General features: G+C 41.9%; 1 protein-coding gene across 3 annotated transcripts in view; it reads right to left on the bottom strand.

Annotated features, from left to right (window-relative positions):
* RIC1 (RIC1 homolog, RAB6A GEF complex partner 1) overlaps nucleotides 1-9993 on the bottom strand; it is a 138261-nt gene extending 128268 nt beyond the window's left edge. For all 3 annotated transcript variants that reach the window (XM_072761416.1, XM_072761420.1, XM_072761412.1), the window contains exon 1: nucleotides 9645-9993. In XM_072761416.1, coding sequence (XP_072617517.1) covers nucleotides 9645-9788 — 144 coding nt within the window. In that variant the 5' untranslated portion in view covers nucleotides 9789-9993. The remainder of the gene's footprint in view (nucleotides 1-9644) is intronic.
* Between the last annotated feature and the right edge of the window lie 4833 nt (nucleotides 9994-14826).

The raw sequence follows: 14826 nt of genomic DNA on the forward strand, positions 1-14826 counted from the left end.
AATCGAGTCCCACATCAGGCTCCCTGCATGGAGCCTGCTTCTCCCTTGGCCTGCGTCTCTGCCTCTCTCCCTCTCTCTCTCTCTCTCCTTGGCCTGTGTCTCTGCCTCTCTCTCTCTCTCTCTCTCTCTGTCACTCATGAATAAACAAAATCTTTTTTAAAAAATAGCTTTTTAAAATAAATCTTTAAAAAAGCCTATGAAAATAAATGTTTTGACAAGGTTGCAAAACATCAATATACAAATATCAATTTTGCATCTATATACTTATAACAATCTGAAAATGAAATTAATAATTATATCCATGAGAGCATCATAAAAGATAAATAAAATTACTTAGAAATTATGCTGAAAACTACAAAATACTAAGAGAAAAATTTTTAAATCTAAATAAATGGAAAGATACTGCATAGCATGTTCATGAACTAGAATAGTCTATACCATTAAGATACCAATTCTCTCTATTCATCTATAGATTTGGTGCAAGCCCCTGAACATCCTTGATTTTTTATTTTGGGGTTTGTGGATTTTTTGGTAGAAATCGACAAGATAATCCTAAAATTTATACAGAAATGCAAAGGATCTAGAATAGTCAAAATAATTTTGAAAACAAAGTAGGACTTTTACCATCCAATTTCTAAACTTGCTACAGTGTGATGCTTGCATAACATACTGTTGAATAAAACAGAATAGAAAATTCAGAAATAACCCCTTAATATTAGTCAACTGATGTCTGACAAAGATGTCAATGCAAATCAATACTGAAGAGTCTTTCCAACTAATTGTGCTAAGACAACAGGATCTATGTTAAAAAAAAAAAAAAAAACTGAACTTAGATCTTTACAAACAAAATATCAACTCACAATGGATGACAGACCTATGTATAAAAGCTTGGATTAAAAAAAAAAAAAAAGCTTGGATTTTAAAACTTTTAAAAAGAAAACAGAAGATGCTATGACTTTGGACTGGCCAAAAGTTTTTTAGCATACAAAAAGCATAATCCATAAAAGAAAAAAAAAACTAGACTTAATGAAAGTTAAGCTTTTACTCTCCAAAAGACACCAAGAACCTGAAAATCCAGAACCCTTACAACTCACTAAGGCAAAAACATTCCAATTAAAAAAGGGGGCAAGGGAAGTACCTAAACAGATATTTCATCAAATAAGGTATACAAATAGCTAAAAAGCTTATGAAAAGATGCCAAACATTCTCAGTCATTAGGAAAGTACAAATTAAAGTCACGATGAGGTACCACTACAAACCCACTAAAACGATTCTAATACAAAAGACAATAGCAAGTGTTGAGAAGGATGTGGAGAAACAGAAACCTTCATACTTTGCTAGTAGGGCTATAAAATGCTTATCACTACCATACAATAGTTTGGCAGTTTCCGAAAAGCTAAAACATCAACTCACTATATGATCCAAAAGTTCCGTTCCTCGGTATCTCCCCACAAGAAATAACACACATCCTTGCAAAGACATATATACAGTTGTGTAGTGTATAACAGCCTTACCCATAATGAGCCCAAAAAAGAAACAATCAAATATCCACCAACTGGTAAATGGATTTTCAAAATGTGGTGGAGCCACACACAATGAAATATTTGGCTATGAAAAGTAGTACCACAAAAACATTTATGCTAAATAAAAGCCAGACACAAGAGACTACATGATATATGATTACCTTTATAGGACATTTCCAGAAAAGCCAAATCTAAAAGAACAAAAACACCAATGGTTTCCTGGGGCTGGAGGGGGAGCAGAAGTTAAATGCAAATAGGCATGACACTTTCTGGGTTGCTATAAATGTCCTAATACTAGAGTGTGATGATGGTTGCACAACTCCATAAATTTACTAAATATCAGAGTACATTTACAATATATTTATACAACACAATAAAGCTGTTAGAAAATTACACCACAGCAAATTCTACTATTCAAAATCTCATATGTAAATTTATGTATGATTATGGACCTAAGGCAAATCACTTGGGAAGACAGGTTTACGATAAGAACTCAAAGCAATTATAATGAACTTAAAGGCAAGATACCTTGATTCTAACCAACTGATGGTTGATAGTCAATAAAATACTTTTAATTAAGTTAACTCTCAGTTTGTGGCAAGTTTGAGTTCTAGACTATTTTTAAATACTTTTAAATTGTAAATGTATTCTAACTTGATAAATTGCATATTTAGCCATAAGTACATTTTAACACAGTATTTCCTTTACCACCCTTTTAAGTGACAATCACTGTACTATTTCATCATACAGTAAGAAAATAATTTTTCCAATTCTTCAAATTTGATTTAGGTAAAGGGTAAATCTCTGAGAGGTGCTAGTTTACCTCTTAATACCGCTCGTCTATCTGCTAACAGATACTTTTAAGAAAAGGGTAAGAGCCTCTGGTAGGAATCTAGACTTTCATAACATTGTTTTCATTGTATTCCCTCATACAGTAACCCTGTTATCATCCAAGTGGTGCTAGCGTTCCATTTACTGTAAAGATATAAAGTATTTTGAAAGATAATTTCAAGTTTGAAAATTAGATTGGAAAAGTACTATAAGGATAGGGCAAAATTCATGAATGAGGCATGTGAAGGACCAAAATTCAAGAAACACTGCTTCGATGATGTAAAGCACCTAGTCGACAATAACCTCAGAATGAATGTGTAATATTGATCTCATCAATGATTCACAAGCACCTAAAGATGGGTAAAATGGGATCCCTGGGTGGCGCAGCGGTTTAGCGCCTGCCTTTGGCCCAGGGCGCGATCCTGGAGACCCGGGATCGAGTCCCACGTCAGGCTCCCGGTGCATGGAGCCTGCTTCTCCCTCTGCCTGTGTCTCTGCCTCTCTCTCTCTCTCTCTCTGTGTGTGACTATCATAAATAAATAAAAATTTTAAAAAAAATGAAAAAAAAAAAGATGGGTGAAATGTCTTTATTTAAATATTTATATGCTGCTTTTTTGTGTGACCACCCTTTTCACAGATCACTTCAATATAAACTCAGACTGGGAACCAGGAGTTTAACTGGTGGTTATAACTGCACAATAGTTTAAGTTTTGGTAAACTACAGAGGACCCTCAGCCACATACCACTTCTTTTTTTCCCCTAGCTTTATTGAATTATAACTGACATACAACACTGCATGTTTAAGATGTACAACGCACTGTTTGATGTACTTATATCTTGCAAAATGACTGCCCACCAGTGCTAGCTATCACCTGCATCACATATTCATCATTACCATAGTGAGAACATTGAATATCTACTATTTTGGCAACTTTCGGGTATATAAAACAGTATTATGAACTATTCTCATTATGCTGTACATTAAATCCCCAGAACTGATTCACTGTACACCTGAAGTTTGTACTCATTGAACAACTCTTTTTTTTTTTTTTTGCCACACTCCTAGCCTCCCTCTGGTAAGCACTATTCAAGTCTGTCTCTGCGCTTGGTTTTTTTAGATTCCACAAATAAGTGCCATGATACAGTGCTTGTCTTTGTCTAACTTATTTTACTCAGCATAATGCCCTCAAGTTCCATCCACGATGCTGCAAATGGAAAGCTATCCTTTTTTCTCATGGCTGAATAATATTCCATTGTCCATATATACACCATGTTTATCCATTCATCCACTGACACTTATGTTGTTTCCGTATCTTGGCTACTGTGAATAACACATACTACTCTTTTCTAATATAATTGGACTGTGTGTAATTTTAAAAAGTATTTCATTCACTTTCACTTAAATAATTCTCTCTAAAATAATTTTTCTGAATTTAACTTGTAATTTAGTACTACCATTTTTTTTATTACATCTCAACATTTGAAAACCTCCCATTTATTTAACCTTTAAAAATTTCTGTGCATAGGATACCCTAAATTCATTATTTTAAAAATACTTACTAAGCATATGCTTTTTTGTACAAGGCATTATGGATAGTATAAAAGAAGATCATTTCTGACCTCAGGAAATTTATAATCTAATTAGAGAAATAAATCATCTGTGTAAAACTTATTCATACAAACATTAGTTCATCAAAAAAAATTAACTTTTCTGGTAATAGTAAATAAAGAATGACTCATAGAGAAAGTAGGATTTCAACAGAAACTAAAGGATGGATAATATTCTGATAAGCAGAGATGAGGCAAATGATCATTCCAAGAGGGCAGACTCTCTGATATCAAACTAAGGAGTTTGAACTTCATTCTTTAACGAACAGTGAACTCTAAAAGAGTTCTAAGCAGTGAGTTTACAAGGATGGCTCTCTGGCGGCAGCCAGCAATAGAACAGAGTCAAGAAGGTATGAAATGGGAGAGTGGGAAAATGTAGGTACAAACTGAATGTCCTTTCTGAGGTCCACAGTTAACTATAGACCTAATCCCACAATGTGGCTTCTTTGAACATCTATCTCATTGTTCTCTATTATTAGCATATACCAACACAAACATAAGTTTCTAGTCAGGGTTACTCAAAGACACATAATTCGGGGATCCCTGGGTGGCTCAGGGGTTTAGCACTCGCCTTTGGCCCAGGGCGTGATCCTGGAGTCCCGGGATCAAGTCCCACATCGGCCTCCCTGCATGGAGCCTGCTTCTCCCTCTGCCTGTGTGTCTCTGCCTCTCTCTCTCTCTCTCTCTCTCTCTCTCTCTCTCTGTGTGTGTGTGTGTGTGTGTGTTTCTCATGAATAAATAAATAAATAAAATCTTTAAAAAAAAAAAAAAAGACACATAATTCCTAAGTCCAGTAATTATTTGCTTATTTCAGCTTTTTATTAGCAACCTTCACAGTGGTTAACTCACAAAATTTTCATTTATTATATTAATACACTAACATCTTTGGATAGAGTGTTTTGTTACATATAACATGCCCCTACATCTCTTTTATATATTGCCTATTTATGCTACCTTTGACAGAAGGTGTTCAAAAATACTTCCGCCGGGGGGGGGGGGGGGGGGGGGGGGAGGGGGGGGGGGGAGTACCTGAGTGGCTTAGTTGGTTAAGCATCTGCCTTTGGCTCAGGTCATGATCCTGGGATGGGGTCCCCTGCTCAGCAGAGAGTCTGTTTCTCCCTCTCCCGCTCAAGGTCACTCTCAAATAAATCAATAAAATCTTTAAAAAAATACTTCTAAAGGTAATTTACATATATTAAATAATGACCTGGAAATTAAAATTAAAATAAGACTAATTTAGAATTACAGCATTCAGGTATCACTTTGTGGTTCACATTTGTGGACTTTTGTATTCATAGTCCAGCAATATATTAGAAAAATAATTCTAGGTTCTCTAGTACAGTACAAAACACAGCCTCCACAACACCCAAAAATGGGCCAGTCATAAAGCATAACATGATTTTAAAAGCAACTTCAATCCCAAAGCTGAAGCCAGTTCTTTTACAATACCCTTAACAGAAATACATTGTCAGCTGCTCCACTGATTAAGTCATACCGCTACCAACCCAACCTAACATATATGTGCTAAACCATTTTTTGAGCACCCTTTTTTGGGTTCTAAAATACATGGATGATCCCTGTTGTAAGCCTGTGAGCAGACTTAGAACTTCTAAGTAGAATCACAAAGTAGAGAAAACAAATTAACATCAACACTGAAAGCAAGTTATACCTTCACACTAAAATTGAAATAAAAAAGCAAAGTGAGTATCTGTAGAAAATTTTTTGTTTGTAAACATATCTAGGGGGCACGTGGATGGCGCAGCCAGTTAAGGATCAGACTTTTGATTTCAGCTCAGGTCATGGTCTCGGGATCCTGGAACTGAGCCCCATGCTGTTTTCATGCACCAGAGCAGGGAGTCTGCTTGGGATTCTCTCTCCCTATCCTTCTGCCCCTCCCCACACTTTTACCTGTGCATGTATGCTCTCAAAAAACTCCTCTCTAGGGCAGCCCAAGTAGCTCAGCAGTTTAGCACTGCCTTCAGCCCAGGGCATGATCCTGGAGTCCCAGGATGGAATCCCACGTCGGGCTCCCTGCATGGAGTCTGCTTCTCCCTCTGCCTGTGTCTCTGCCTCTCTCTCTGTGGTTCTACTGAATAAATAAAATCTTTAAAAAAAAAAAAAAAAACTCATCTCTAAATAGCACTACATTTCTCAATTTAGGAATTAGGAAAGAATTTTAAAGAAGTATGAATCTAGAACACTAGTAGCAACTTGTAAGAGATACAAGAAAGTTCACTAGAAGACCCATAAAATGTACACAAGCTGTTATTAGAGATTTTAATGTTTGCATAGTCTCATGACTAACCAACATTTTAAACATAGCAATTCTTTTGGACATTAAAAACAAAAACAAAACAAAACAACAACAACAAAAAACCAGCTTAGGCTATAAAATGCACATCTCTTCCACAAGGTAGTTTTCTTTTTAAAAAATTCATCCCTCCTAAGTGACTACCTTACTACAAGAGACCCAACAGAATTTCAAAGAAGCAAAACATGCTATATCCTCACCTCTTTGTGCCCAGTCTCTCCTTACCTTCAAATGCCCTCAAGCAGCTTTTAAGACCTCAACTCCATAAAACCCTTTAGATCTTCAATGTTCACTTTATTCTATAAAATTACTTGTATGTACAATATTTCTTCAATAGCAAGGCATTCGTGTTCTCATGTGAACGTATTAAACCAATTCACTTTAAACTGGGCAGTAGTAACTGATAGCGCCTCAATTTTGCTACAGGTGTTTTCACTTTTAAAAGAAGTTTGTTAAAAAATAAATAAATAAATAAAAGAAGTTTGTTGGGACAACCCAGGTGGCTCAGCGGTTTGGCATCGCCTTCAGCCCAGGGCCTGATCCTGGGGTCCCAGGATCGGGTCCCACATCGGGCTCTCTGCATGGAGCCTGCTTCTCCCTCTGCCTGTGTCTCTCCCTCTCGCTCTCTTTCTCTCTCACGAATAAATAAATAAAATCTTTAAAATAAAATAAAAGAAGTTTGTTGGGTATCCCTGGTGGCTCAGCGGTTGAGCACCTGCCTTTGGCCCAGGGTGTGATCCTGGAGACCCGGGATCGAATCCCACGTCGGGCTCCCGGCATGGAGGCTGCTTCTCCCTCTGCCTGTGTCTCTGCCTCTCTCTCTCTCTCTGTGTCTCTCATGAATAAATAAATTTTAAAAATCTTTTTAAAAAAAATAAAAATAAAAATAAATAAATAAAAGAAGTTTGTTGGGACACCTGGCTGGCTCAGTGGTTGAGCATCTGCCTTTGGTTCAGGGCGTGATCCCAGGGTCCTGGCATGGAGTCCAGAATCAGGATCCCTTCGAGAAGTCTGCTTCTCCCCTGTCTCTGCCTCTCTCTGTTTCTCATGAATAAATAAATAAAATCTTTAAAAAAAAAAAAAAAAGTTGTTAACCTAGACTGATTTTAACTTACATAGTTTCGGTAAGTTTAGAAATTTAAAAAAAAAATTTTTTTCAGACAATGAAAAAAGACATATTCCAAGAAGAGGAGATGGAGCTGGAGTATGGCACCTGTTCCCCAGTATCCCAGCTATATAATCACAGACCTTAAAATCATCTGATCCAATATGTGATTTTTAAAGTGATGACGGTGATGCCAGAGATCAAGGTTAACCATCAATAAAGCCCACGGTAACTCGGTAACTCGCAACCTCCTCTAAGGTATTCCTGCATTCCATTTCACCTCACACCTCTGATTCCTGCGTCCTCAGACCTAACTGTGCATATTGGATCTCAACCATAGGGACCCCAGGACTTCTATAGAAAGCAGGTATCTATCTACGTGTTCGATGGAAATTTAAAGGAAGGAGTATTGGGCAGACTGGGTGGCTCATTGGTTTAGCATCGCCTTTGGCCCAGGGCGTGATCCTGGAGACCTGGGATCGAATCCCACATTGGGCTCCCAGCATGGAGCCTGCTTCTCCCTCTGTCTGTGTCTCTGCCTCTCTCTCTCTCTCTGTCTCTGTCTCTCATGAATAAATAAAATCTTAAAAAAAAACAAATAAAGGAAGGAGTAGGAGTTGTTTTAAATTCCATGACTAATTTACATCGTATCTAACTTTTAAAGCAAAAAACAGGTATCATTAATAGAATATTCCCAAAGTTGAGGCATATTTTTCTTTCTTTTATACAGCAATAAAGTAATCTACAGGCTGCTGGTCTAGTCGTCCCTCATATTAAGTTTAGCTCTGCCAAAACTTAAATTAGGTCTACCTTTTTAGGGATAAACTGTAGGCTGTTAGAGTGAAATTCATACTAAACTCAGAAGACAATTTAACATTCAAGGTCTAATTATTTTTTCTGCATGTACTTTAAAGATAATCGTTATATACACGCAAGCAAATAATTATTCTAGGGGCTCCACATTGTAAATGAATTAGTATCTCATTTAAAGACTAAACGATGTACAATGTACATTTTTCAAAAATGATATCAAGCACGAGACTGAACAGTCACACTGCTGGTTACATAACGACCTTTTGCTCTGATAATGGGTCTAAAAATTAAATTCGGCCCAAGTTTAATGGCAAACACTCTTAATTTACAGCCTAGCTAGGACAGTCACATAAAAAAGATGCCACAAATACCTAAATTCCATCACCACTTCTACCAGGGCTATGAGAACAGTCAAGAACTTCATATAAACGATCACTGGTCAGCTACAGACAATGAAGGGTTTTCACTAATTTAACTCTAGCGAGTAAAGCCGGTGTGCCACAGGGATGCGACGAAGCCAAGGTCACAACCTATTTCCACGCGGACAAGGCAGCTATAATAAGAGGAAAACTTCACTCTGACGTCGATTGGTACTGCCTTCCTTGGGGGTAGGAAAAATTAAGAAAAAAAAAATGTTCTATTTTTTTTCTTAATCCTGTCGCTTTTATAGACTGACCTAGAGCGGCGTTCGCGGAAAATGGGGAGAATCCTACCCACCTCTTATTTTTGAAGTTTTTTCCCCCCCTCTTATGTACTCAGTAATTAGATAAACGAATAAAAAAAAAAAAAAAAAAAAAACACCAGGACTCGGCAGAAAGCAAACACAGAACTCAAGTTTCAGGCTTTTCCCCAAACCTTATTATTTCCAGGTGTTAAATAGCCGGGAGCGGCGCGGGCAGATGTGAGCCCCACGTCCGCCGCCGCGAAGCCCCCGCCCCCCCCACGACCCAAGCCCGCAGGACGGGGGCGAGCCCGGGTGTGGGCAGGGGGTGCCGGGGGTGCGGCGGGCAGCAGGGCCAGCGGCCCTCCCGCGGGAACTGGCGAGCCCTCGTGGGCTGCAGCGGCCGCAACGAAGTTCTCGCGGGCCTGTGAGGTCCGGCCCGGCTGCAGAACCCGGGCCTCGAAAGCCCGCCGGGGCCGCCTGGGAATGCACGGCGGCCAGATTTCTATTTGTGGAAAGTTTAAACAGATTTGCCCCCGGGGCGGGGGGGGGGGGGGGGCGGACGGGGAGATGGGGGAAGGGAGAGGAGGGCCAGGCCGGGCTCGGCCGAGGGCGCGCGGGGTCCGCGGTGCGCGGCCGCCGCTCGGACGCGGGGAGGCGCACGGAGGGTGGAGGGTGGAGGGTGGAGGGTCGGCCGCGCGCCGCCGCGGGACTCCCGGTGGAAGTTGAGGGCGGGACCGTGCCCAGGCGCCGGGGAGGGAGCGGCGGGCGGCGGCGGGCGGCTCTACTCACTCGGCTGTACCAGATGCTGAGGCGGACCGGGGCCAGCACGGCGAAGAAAGTCCTCTGGGGGTCGGACTGGACGTGGACGGGCGCCTCGGCCGGGCTCCCCAGAGGGCACAGCAGCCTCTTGGGCCAGCCGCTCAGGAAATACATGGTCCGCGCCGAGCCGCCGCCGCCGCCGCGCCGCCCGGCGGCCCCCGGCCCGGTCCGTCACACTCCGCCGCCCGGGGCCGGACGCCCGCCTCCTTCACCGCCACCGGCCGAGTCGGCGGCGTCGGCAGCGGCAGCTCGGGGCATCTGCCCGCGGGCCGGGCCGGGCCGGGCCGCCGCGGAGCCGAGCGACGAAGGAACCCTCGGGCTGACGGGGCCCAGTGTGGGGGAGGCAGGGGGAGGGCGAGACGGGATGGAGAGGGGGCGGAGGAGCGCGGAGGCCCGCCCCGGCCCGGCCCCACCCCTTCCTCGGGCCGCACGGGCGTCACCACGCCGCGCCGCGTGGGTCGGGCCGGGGAGGCTACCGCGCGCACGCGCGGCGGCGCCTTCTCGCCTCCACCTCGCTCCGCGGCCTGAAGCCCCGCCCCAATCTCCGCGAGCGGCCGCCGCGCTGCGTCGGTGCGCATGCGCCCTTGCCCCCTCCGTGCCCGTCTGCGCCTCCCCCCGCGCAATCTGGACCATTTTGTCTCGGCCGGGTGGGCGGGGCGGGCGCCTGAGGCTTGCAGGGAAATGGGCCGGGTTGGGCGAGACGCTGCCGCCGCGGAGCACGCCTCTCGCCCGGGCTAGCCAAAATTTGGCTTCCTTCGCGGATTGGTGAGGCCCGTGGGCCGGGCCTGGCGCTGCAGCGCCGGGCTGGTTGGGGCGGTTTTGCAGGGGACCTCGAGTCACGTGACTCTTCCTGCTGCACCCCGTCACCTCCACCCGGTCCTGGGACGAGCGGTCCTTGGCCCCATGAGCTCCTGTTGTGGGCCAAGGTCTGCGGTGAAAGCCCGCGTTGGAGCTCCTGCCCTCATGGACTTTACAACCCAGAGGGGGCCTATATTTAATCCGTCAGTACACGACTCACCATGGAAGTGCCTGGACCCTGTCCTCTTTCCTTCCTGTTTCTAAATCTAGCGTGTAATTTTGAAATCCATGTGTATCCTCCTGTCCCTTTACCAACCACAATGTTAGGGCAAGGCTGTCTCTTTTTGGCACCCCCACTTAGAGTATATGCAGCAAAAGACCTGGACATAATTTTAGAGTTGGAACGGACTTCAACTTACAGTCTCTGGAGTTGGTTAACTTCTGGACCCCAGAGATCACCTTAACAACTGTCCCTTATTAAATACTGACCCAGCGATTACCTCTGAACAGGACGGTGTGCAGAGAGGGGGAAGCGGGGGCGTCTAGAATAAAAGACCTGCTTCTCATATCTGCTCTTGTTATTCAGTGTGCGTTTTTCCACGTTTTTTTAATTAAAAAAAAAAATAGTTGTGTTTGCCCAAATTCAAAACAAATGTTAAATTAAAAAGTAGCACAAACGGCAAAGGAGGAAACACAGTAACTTAATAAATATCAGATGGACTGTTGTAACTGGTATTCGTAACAAAATATGTAACTTTTCCATAATTTTTTTAAAACATTCTCTGCATTCCCCAGGAGGTGAGCAAAGAAGCCAGGATGCCTCAAATCAAAGCTGAAACTGCTTCACCACTCACTAGCCTCTTGTGGTCAGACTGTGTCTCCTTCCGGGTCTTTGGTGTTTTTTCTTTTTCTTTTTTCTTTTTTTTTTTTTTTTTTTTTTTTTCCAGACTTCCAACACAGCAGCCTGGCACGCAGGGAGAAGAGTAAACTCTGAAAATATGTGTCTAATGAAAATTGGATGAAACCCTGATCCAGCTGAAGTACAGCATTAGACAAAGAGAGCCAGGGAGGGTTCTTGACTTACAGAAATAAAACTGTAGAAGAATAACAGTGTTGCATCATACTTTCATCTGACTTATTCAGATTCAATTATGCACTTGCCAGAAAGAGAAAATGAAAACCAGTTACAGTGCAGCAATTCCTGGGACAATTTTACTGAGAATGTATTCCTTGCAGCTCCCCTTCAGAGGGACTTTGTTCTCATGTGCCTTCTAAGTGAGAGCAACCTACTGCACACATGCCTAATTTAAAGAACTTCTAAGTAATTTTTTTTGCATTCAGTTTTAACCTTACTTGCTGAGTTTATTAATTTATGTAATTTTTTAGAGAGGAGGGAGGGGCAGAGGGAGAGAGAGAGAATCTTAAGCAGGCCAGCATAGAGCCAGATCCGGGCCTTGATCCCACAAACCTGAGATCATGACCTGAGCAGAAATCAAGAGTTGGGCACTTAAGCGACTGAGCCACCCAGGTGCCCCTACTTGCTGACTTTAGAATCTAATTTCCTTGCTATTTTTTTTTTTTGTGGCGTTTAAGATTTACAAAAAAATATTTTCAAATGCCTGACTTGATTTAGTTCCAAGGTAAACCTTCAATGTAGGTAATATTGGTATGATGTTTATTCTCACTTTCTCTGTGAAAAAGCAGGACTAGAGTGGTGGAGAAGCCTTTTCATATGGCCTGAAAAGAAATGTTTCTTCTGCAGACCCACTCATCTTGAGACTGGTTGAATTGAATTGTGCTATGGCTGGAGGGAGTGAGGGGCTGCAGGGTGCGATGAGTAATATCTGACTTCCTACAACCCTTTACTTAAGGGTTTCACATTGTGGTAGAAACCTTATGGACTGGATTTTCCAACTTTCAGATATCCTATTCTAACCTTACTTTGTAAAATACACTAGCAATTCCATGGCCTGGATCTTCCTTCTCCTTCTCCTATCCCACTACCTTCACTCTCTAGCCAAACCTGTTGAACTGTTCTGGCCTAAGACTAAGCTGGTAAGTGAAAACTAACAGGTATGCGTTTTCAACCTAACAGACTTTTCTTTATTACAAGAAATAATGTTGGTAAGGGTGCACAGAAACAAGTCCATTTATAAACTGTTGGTGGGAGTATAATTTGGTACAATTTTTCTAAAGTATAGTTGGAATTACATCAAAAAATGAATAGATCTTTATGCACACCCTTGGCCCCAACTATTTCCGATTATTATTTTCTAAGGAAACAAACACTGGTATGTACATAGTTCAACTTTAAGAATGTACCCCACAGGGCTGCCTGGGTGACTCAGTTAAGCCTCTAACTCTTGATTTCGGCTTAGGTCATAATCTCAGGGTCATGAGATTGAGCCCCACATCCAACTCCATACTGGGTGTTGAGCCTGTTTAAGATTCTCTCTCTCTCTCTCTCTCTCTCTCTCAGCCTTCCTCTGTTCTCCTCCCCCATTCCCCTCAGCCTCATGTGCGCATTCTCTCTCTCTCTCTAATAAGTGAATGTACCCCACAAAAGTGTCACGAAGAGAAAATAATCTAAATGTCCCCCCAAAAGACAGTAATATAGTCCTTTCTTAGAATGGATTTTTTTTTAATTAAAAATTATGTTGTCTCTCATGAACTCATATTACTTTTGTAATGAGAAAAAAAGTTATGTGAAACAGTAAAATTGCTAATGATTGATAAAGTCCCACTTGTCCTGCTTTCAGCGGAGCCCACAATACTGGCAGATCAAAGGGAGTAATGCAGTAACATGGGGTCTCAGGCCCAGTCCTGAGACTCATCAGAGGAGGCTTAGGAGGAAAGGCACTGTGGGTGACCAGACCATGAGTAAGCCCTGTGCAATGATAGCACAGAATCAGAACCAGATTTGGATTGTGAACGTACCACTCCCTTCCCTGTGTTTGGGGACCTCCATAAGAAACTATGAAAATATCCACTGTAGACAATAATTGCTTTAGTTTATGATTCTCTGACACTTTTAACTTAACATCTTAATAACACTCTCATTAGGTGTAATTGATATATTTGCTTCGGGGCTGGACTTTTATCACTTATCCCACTTGGAAGATTGGTAATGAATATCTGAGCACAAATGATCTGATGTGTGAGTTTTGCTTCAGAGTAACCTGAGGGGGAGTGAAGAAGGTGGAATTATATATGTAATGAGGTTGGCCATGAGTTGATCGTCTTGGAAGCTGAGTGATGGGTACTGGGGAATTCATTGTTTTATTTGCTCTCCTTTTCCGTATGATTGAAATTTTCAGTAATAAAAAGTATAACCATTTAAATTAAAAAGATCATCTCAGTAACTTTGGTCACATGTAACTAACCAGTCTATCTTGTCCCAAATCCTCCCAACAGCGTTAAATATGACTTGGAATCACTTAATTAACTATAAAGGCAGGATGGCTTATGATTAATGGGGCTTCGTGATTGTAAACAAGACTGCAGGCTGCAGCGTGAATGGAAACTAGAAAATACAGTGAGTAGTCTATTGTTCCTAATCAACCAAAATTGTCTTTTTAGAAATTAAAAAAAATTGTTGGAAACAGACCTACTTTCACTCAAATTCGCCAATGATAGCAATTGTTCTCAACCAGTCTTCCCATTAAAAAAAAAAATCCATATCCCATAACTGAATTTTCTGTGTGCATTCTTTATCAAAATAGCAAGAAGAGTTGGAAAGAGAAATTGTTTAACTCCATAGTGTGAGATAATTGACAGTTCACCATAATTCTAATTAGACCTCTCTCTCTCCCTCCCTTTCTCCCTCTCTCCCTCTCTCCTCCTCCTCCCTCCCTCCCTATTCAGACAAACATGAATTAGTTTGGACAAAAATTCATAGTCATTGTGTTATTCCTTTATCTCTCATCTTTACCAGTGAGGTTGAAGTCAAATTTCATGCCCACTTATAACAAAACATCCTGGTATGTAATAATTTTTACTTCTGTCCTATTCTCATTCATTATTTTTTCAAGATTTTGTTTATTTACCCATGAGACACAGAGAGAGAGAGGCAGAGACATAGGCAGAGGGAGAAGCAAGCTCCCTGCAGGGAACCTGATGTGGGACTTGATCCCCAGGACTCCAGGATCACACCCTGGGCCAAAGGCAGATGCTCAACCACGGAGCCACCCACATGCTCTTCATCCATTATTGTTATGTTTTTCACTAGCTTTAATCTGACAACTTCAAGAATTATAAATCCGAAGTGAGTACAGTTCTAGAAATCAGCAGTTTCCATGAAACTGTTTTATCAAACCAAATCTTAACACTAACTGTGTGACTTCACTGTTTTGTG

This window comes from Vulpes vulpes, chromosome 1 (assembly GCF_048418805.1).
Source record: "Vulpes vulpes isolate BD-2025 chromosome 1, VulVul3, whole genome shotgun sequence".
In the NCBI taxonomy this organism is placed as follows: domain Eukaryota; kingdom Metazoa; phylum Chordata; class Mammalia; order Carnivora; family Canidae; genus Vulpes; species Vulpes vulpes.